Genomic DNA, 7,939 nt, shown 5'->3' with positions numbered 1-7,939 from the left:
CACTGAATGTGTTTACTATGTGCAAACAGCACCAATTTCAAAAGATATAATAATTCATGAGTGAATGAGTTTAGTTTTTCATATTCAGCAATATTCCAGGTATATGGTGGGGGTCTGTAAATAATAGAGTCTGGACCAGACAATCCAGTGATTAACAGCATGAGCATCGGTCTTCGCAAAGGGGACCGATGACGTGTCAACCAAGTCAGCGAGCCTGACCATCCAATCCCGTTAGTCGCCTCTTACGAAAAGCAGAATCGTCTTTGAATAATTCCTGAACAATTGTAGATAAGGTAAACGCCACTTGAGTTCATTTGTCGACATTTAAATCAACTTGGTTAAAAGACTGTGAACAGTATCATTACGATCATATTTTACTGGTTGATGTTAACTCAACTGCTCCAGGTTAGAACTGATCCTCAAGTAGACCATGCTTGTCTTGATGGACGACCAACGGGGTCGGATGGTCAGGCTCAGTGACTTGGTTACCACATGTCATCGTAACACAGTTGCGTAAATGGAAGTTCATGATCTCTATCACGATCCGCTGCCATATAGCTGGTCAATATTTCTGACTGCAGCCTTGAACAAACAAACAAATCAAAGAAACCAACACACAGGAACAATGTCAGGGAATCTGTCATGTTGTCTGTCTATCTGTCTGTCTGTCTGTCTGTCTGTCTGTCTGTCCGTCTGTGTCTATGCACACATACATGAATATATTTGCATTTATATATTCTTGTTATGCGACTTCTTCTGATTCTCGAGACACGTGATTCGGCCATGAATCAGCATGGCTGTCTTTGTCTTCTTTGGATAAATGATGTCTGTTTTTTTTCCCTCTACCTGACTCCAGTAGAAAGTCACGTGTTCTCTGTTTGTCTCGACAGAAGTTTGGCGCCTGACCCAGATGACATGTGATGTTGAACTGGTCGGGTCATGTGACTCTCTCTACCTGAAATGCATGAGTAAGCCAGGGGTTGGCGTGACGGACAAGGTTACAGCTGGGACCGGACTTAGGGAGGACGAGCACGCAGGGGGTGAGTATTTCTGATACTTTTAGTGCTGATTCTGGATAGGATTCAGCTACACGTTAAACGATTCCTGTCTTAAAACTGTGTCTACATGTATCATAGCACACAATTCAACCATTTCTATCTTCATTCAGCAATTATAGAGTCAACAGCTTGAACAAACAATCAGAAGACTGGCATCATGGTAAAAGTTTGCGTAGTTAGGATACTATGACATGCATCAACATGTCAACGAACCTGAGGACATGATCCCGTTAGTCGCCTCATAATCAGGACCAATTCTGATCCTACTCTGTTCAGGTTTTTGAGTTCCAAGTTTCGTTGAGGTAAGAGATACCATGCATGCCCAGATTGATAAATGAGCACTTAGGAATGTTTTAAGATGCTGAATCATGTGTCATGATACCTGAAGACATAGGAAAAGTGATCTCATCCATGCGTGAAGTTTAACCTGTATAGGTCTTTCAAATGTTGTGTTCATTGTGCATCCTTAGTAGGTATCCATGCTATAGTAACAATAGCTGGTCCCATTGGGTGTGAAATCCTTTACAAGAGACTGGCCCAGCTGAACAAATGGGTTTACAGGGTTATATCGTGACAATGATAACCATATTTTACCGACGTGCCTTGTTTACTAATCATGTCTCTGTTTGGGCGTCAAACTGTATTACTGAAAACAAAATGTATAATTCACTGTATGGGTTCACAATGAGTCCTTTAAACACAACGTCACAGAAGCAAGAAGTCCTAAAACGATGAAACGCTTGACGTGTGTTGAATAAATACACGTTTACAAGCTGAAGAACAACCGTGCTGCTTTCAACAGACCAACAATGTCTACAATTTTGAGTGAGTGAGTGAGTGAGTTTAGTTTTTCAACAGACCAATAATGTCTACAATTTTGAGTGAGTGAGTGAGTTTAGTTTTTCAACAGACCAACAATGTCTACAATTTTGAGTGAGTGAGTGAGTGAGTTTAGTTTTTCGACGCACTCAGCAATATTCAGGCTATATGGCGGCGGTCTATAAATAATCGAGTCTGGATCAGACAATCCAGTGATGAACAAAAAGGGCATCGATCTGCGCAATCGGTAACCAATGACATGTGTCTACCAAGTCAGCAAGTCTGACCACCCGATCCCGTTAGTCGCCTCTTACGACAAGCATATTCGCCCTTTATGACCAGCATGAGTTGCTGAAGGCCTATTCTACCCCGGGACCTTCACAGGTGTCTACAATTTTGACATTGAGTAGGAATGTAGACAATGGTGTTAATACTATTTTCTTTTAGTTACAGACTGGAACGGGCAATGGCTGGCAAAGGTATTTATTTACTATCCAGAAATGTATTCAAGATGAATGAGAAAACTGCTTTGAAGCTGAATAAGTGCATACGTGGAACTGTAAACACGTCACAATTTAATTCTGGACTCACAAGGGATTTGGCAAAATTAAACATGCAGCTGTTATGTGTATGTGCGAGGGTTGAAAAAATGAAAATGTTTTTATTCGAAAACTCAAAATTTAAACTCACTCGCCCATGAGAGTGTTTAATTTCGCCCAGAATAAATGTTTTGGAGGTTGTAAATGAAAGAAAAATGTTAATAAGTATCATGACACAAATCCCTTGTAAGAGAGTGGCCACAGTGCTGAGAGTTTCTGGACTTTTGTGAGTCCAGAATTAAATTGTGACGTGTTTGTATCAATCTGTAACATATGTTCACCATTCTTTATTATATTGCACAACATACAAGGGAACACTTGAATTTTGTGTATCAAAGTAGTACTAGGTAGAGCAGACCACCGATGCTTTCTCCGCAAAACACCTGGTGCCATGTTGGATTCGTACTCATGTAATTCCTGTTGTAACTTTACGGAAGCACGGACGCCGTCTTTGTGCACCTTTGGGAGGGATTCGTCGCAGGTTTTGATACTTAAACTGAGCTGACTGATTCGTTACGACTCGGGTGATTCCTTGTCATTACCTTAGAATATAGCCAGAACTGAATAAAGCAGGAACATTACAACCATGTCAATAAATATTAGGTTGTGATTATATTTATGAGCACAATTCCTAGTAAGCTCAAAATGTCAACACTCAAAACCTAGTATTTCATCTTACCACTTTCTAATGGCATCTGATTGAAAGTCAGATGTCGATATTGATGTTGTATAATATGGCATAATCGTTAATAGTGTGTGAAGCTATGATTTATCTTCTTCACAGAAAATACAAGCACTTTTCTGAAGAGGGAAATTCGAATGGTACTTGTTGGAAAGACTGGAGCAGGTAAAAGTGAAACAGGGAATACAATAATTGGAAGCGGAAAGGAGGAAAAAGTATTCCAATCATTCAGTCCTGTGTCTGTCACAAAGAAATGCAAGCAGCATTCCTTCAAACGCTTTGGGTACGACTTGCAACTTGTGGATGTCCCAGGTTTTTGTGACACAAGACGATCCCATGAAGACATCAAGCAAGAGATCATGAAATGTGTGGGGATGTCATCTCCTGGAATACACGCCATTCTTTTCATCGTAAGGATAGGGAGATTCACCGAAGAAGACAAAAATACACTGGAAAAGTTCCTGCAGTGCTTTGGACAAGAAGCTAAAAAATTTGTGATTGTTGTATTTACTGGACAAGATGACTTGGAAGAGGAGGGTAAAACTCTTGACGACTACTTATGTGATTTCCCAGTAATGTTGAAGCTTTTCTTATTTGATACAAGTCTTCGCTTTATTACTACCAACAACAGAGGGACGGATGAAGAAAAGGAGAAATTTACCAAACACCTGATAGACATGGTAAATGATATGGTTGATAAAAATGGTGGCCAGTGCTATACAAATGAAATGTATGAGAGATGTGAGGCTGATCTGCAAGAAACCGAGAAAAAGGAAAAACTTGAAGGGATGAGGCAGAAGGAATTCGAGGACAGACTTAAAGGGGAAGCCGCTGTTTTGGGAGAACGACATCTTCGAAAACAAAACGTTGAACACTTCTTGATAAAACGCCTAAAAGCCCTAGAACTGAGGCAAAAGGAAGAGAAGGTAAAGAAACGAGGGGCAGAACTAAAGAAAGCACAGGAAGAAATAAGAAGAGAGCTTGAGAGAATTAAAGATATTCAGAGAAAACAAAAGGAAGAATATGAGCTGAGGAAAGAAGAACTGCGTCTTGAAGAGATTCGTAAGCAGATACGAGAAAAGGTTGAGGAAGGCAACATGGGTTTCATACGAACTGCTTGGCATTCGGTAGAGAATGTTGTGTCCACACTTTGGTAATGCCGGCCCGAGAAGTATCTTTGATTGACTTGGAAACAGTTCTTATTGGTCAATTTCCACATGTGCGATTATTGCATGAAACATGAACAATGCGTTTTCTCTCCCATGTGAAAATTGACCAATACGAGCTGTTTCCAAGTCAATCAGAGAACTATTGCGTTTGGTCAAAGTTTTCAAAGATTGGTCAGTGGTCAAACATGACAAACTGAATACGATCGGAAGAAAGGTTAAAGAATTACCTGTAAGCTGAACGCAATGTTGTGAAAAACGAAAGGTTTCACTGAACCGGACGTTGGTTTGGACCACCCAGTTTTCGATCAAATTTTTAACACCGAGAGTGTTAACTCTTGTGTATTCTAATCGGGAGTGAAGATGTAGAATAGTCTAAAATCTTTATCTCTTCACCGATTTCATTAAACCTAACATAATAAAACAATGTATAAATTACATTGTACAGCTTTGTATCATCATTTGTTTTCTCTAATGTTATTTTTTTTTGGTAGAACAATCTTTTATCAACTCATTCATTTTACATTTTTTATGGGTAAAATCTTCTCCACGCTTGAAGCGACAGGGAATTTTAGTCTTGGAAATGAGGAATACAGGTGACTGCTACAGTTCCCTAGTTTAACTTGTACCAGATATTCTTGTCTTGACATGTTCTAAACTGCTCTTGTTTATTTGTATGTTTTGTTTGTTTGTGTAATGTCATTAGGTGATTATGGAATGCACATTATTGTGTTGAACCTGACATTTCATGTCTACATCAACATAAAGTTTCGTAGTGAAGATCCGGGCTAGAACTTGCCTTCAGGATTCCATACATGTTGGACGAGTGAGTGAGTGAGTTAGCATTTAACGTCACATCGGCAATATTTCAGCCATATCATGACGAGAACAGATTGGAAATTGAAATGGGAAATGTGCATACTATTTTAAAAAACCTGTCGTCAAAGGACAGTAAAACAACTAGAATATCACAGCTACGGATAAAGTTAGTGTGGAACGGTAAAACTGTCGGAACTATTAGGACAAGACAAGATAAAACACGGCTTTGTCACCCGGAGGAGAAAAGGAATGGTGTGAGCTGTACTGACGTAAGTCAAATTTATCAGTCTGCTTAAGATATGTTTCCTGGAGACAGAAAACTGATGGTTGAAAATCTTGTACTAATAATTGTATTCCATTTAAGTTGGTCCTAAGGTCTCTGCAGTTCCACTGGATAAGTGTATTATTCATGTTACATTAGGTGGTAACACAGGCGATCTGTTCCTGGACTGTGGTGAGTGACTTTTTTGGCGCACACGGTGGTGAGGAGTGACATCCATATCTTCCAAAAGTTGATATTGATTTAATATTTGCACCGGATTCCGTTGACTCTTTGGAACCCGATCTGACGTTTTTGAATAGTTCACTGCCTTGCTAGCATTCACTATAACAGGTGATGGTGAACGAGATTGTGGACAGGATTGTGATGCTGTTTGCGTGGAAGCAACAGTTTGCATTTCACACGTAGAATAGGTCTCAGTATTCACCCAAGTGATTTCAGTCTGGCATTGAACTGATTTAACAGTCTTAGTAGGTTGAGGGGTAACAGCTGCAGAGTATGACATAGTTGCAGTTGGAGTGTTATCATGTGCAACCAAACGTTTAGCCTCCGCAAATGTAATGTTTCTTTCATGTTTAAGTTTCAAAATGTGATGTTGTTGTTGCCAGACAGGGCAAGATTTAGATGAGGCAGCATGATCGCCAGAGCAATTAACGCATTTAGGGTTGTTTGGACAATCTAACATGTCATGAGCAAGTTCTCCACAGCGATGACATTTCTTGCTGTTGGTACAAGATTTAGCACCATGACCAAACTTTTGACATGAATAACACCGAAGCAGGTTCGGTATGTACTTATCAACATTGATATTGCAGTACCCTGCTTTGATGGATGACGGTGGAACAGGAACAGAAAAGTTGAGCAGATACGTGTTTAAGCTTACAGTCTGACCATTTTGCAGACTTGTAAAACGTTTTACACCTGTTACACCCTGGTCTTTTAGTTCAAACGCTATCTCATCTTCAGACATGTCTAACAGACAACGTTCTCTGACTCTGACAATGTCCTTAGAACTGTTGAGAGTTTTGTGTGGGGACACAGTAACAGGTACGGACACGAGATGCTTAACAGCTAAGAGTGTAGATGACTGAAGCGCTGATTTGCATTCAAGTAATATTAGACCAGATCGCATCTTTTTCATTGACACAACGTCACCAGCAATGCCATAAATCGCTTTTGACAGAGAAAAAGGATTTAGTTTCAACGGACCATCATCTGAAGAAGAAATCACTAAATAACGAGACCAATGGTCAGATTTGCCTTTGGAGACTGTGTCATCATCAGAAGATGAACTATCCTCTAAAGTACGTTTGAGTTGTTTTGGGGTATCATGGTAAAGTCATAGAACTTCATCATCCCAGCTCCCCACCCACCACGGAGTATCATAAAGACAATGCTATATGCCAGTGGGTTTCCTACTGACAGCACCAAGGATACTGGGATGATATACTCCAGCAGAAGTATCAATTCAAGATCAATAAATCCACCAGACTGACCCATGAGCCATCGCCTTCTGGGCATAAGACTCTAGGTAATAACAGTTTGGTTAATGTGGCATCAATATATCAATAGATGTTACTGGTCTACAAGCTATATGACAAAGGCCCATTTACAAACATTTGAAAAAGTCAAATTTGAGCAGAAACAATGAGAATGCTCAGGGCTTGGCATGACCAGCCGATTCCTTAAACCGGGCCCATTCAACCTCCCGTCTAGGTGAAGTCAGGGCCAAAGTGGTGTATTAGGCAACAGGAACACAGTTGCAGGCCCCTACTGCCCTGAACCACCAGGATCCCTTCCTCCACCGACACGGGCCGCAACCCACGGCAAACGGACCAAATATCACCCCGGGTCCACTACGGGGGTGTCGGCGAGCTCTTGGCATTACCCAGCACCCACCACGAGGAGGTGGCTCGCCACGGGTGCCGCTTGTTGCACGAGCCTACTAACAGGACAGCCTCAGTGGTTGACTCGTATTGAGTACATCGTTGCACATGTTAATTCATATGTGTGTGCGCGTGCGTGTGTAAGTGCATGTGTGTGAGTGTGAATTCTCAGAGTATAGCTGGGCGTTTCGTTGTTCTGAAATACCTTCCAGAGGAGCAAGGTAACCTTTGTCATTGCTGCAATCTGCAACTATTGCTTAGGAAAATCTAACCTTCGTCTGTTCAGTCTGTCCTTTTACCTTGGGTTTACTTCAGACGTAGCTCACTTGCAGCTAGATTTGGAGGAGGGATGGCATTGTGGAGTTCTAAAAAGTGGGGTGGAGGGGGTGGGGGGGTGACCGCTATCTTCCCGTATCTCCCATGTAGTCCCACACCTTCCCCTTGATCTACGCAGTCCCTACACTCAGGTTCATATGTCCCCTGTGCTGAACCTTCCCCTTGATCTACCCAATCCTACAGAGAGAATTCTCTAGGTATAGCTGGGTGTTTCATTATGCCTCGTAATGATGGCAAGGTCATGTATACTGCGACCGCTGCAGTTAAGTAGACGGAAGGTGTATACTTGACATC

The 7,939-nt window shown here is 41.2% G+C and overlaps 1 protein-coding gene across 1 annotated transcript; it reads left to right on the top strand.

Moving 5' to 3' along the window:
• Positions 1-908: 908 nt before the first annotated feature.
• Positions 909-4,396, top strand: LOC137260040 (GTPase IMAP family member 4-like). Its single transcript, XM_067797726.1, has 3 exons — positions 909-1,040; positions 2,325-2,356; positions 3,261-4,396. Exons 2-3 carry the CDS (start codon positions 2,344-2,346, stop codon positions 4,313-4,315), a joined length of 1,068 nt encoding a protein of 355 aa, XP_067653827.1. The 5' UTR covers positions 909-1,040; positions 2,325-2,343; the 3' UTR covers positions 4,316-4,396.
• Positions 4,397-7,939: the final 3,543 nt, after the last annotated feature.

The sequence above is a fragment of the Haliotis asinina genome, chromosome 13 (assembly GCF_037392515.1).
Source record: "Haliotis asinina isolate JCU_RB_2024 chromosome 13, JCU_Hal_asi_v2, whole genome shotgun sequence".
NCBI lineage: Eukaryota > Metazoa > Mollusca > Gastropoda > Lepetellida > Haliotidae > Haliotis > Haliotis asinina.
Note: the sequence above shows the minus strand (reverse complement) of the source record. Positions and strands in the feature narration are given on the sequence as shown.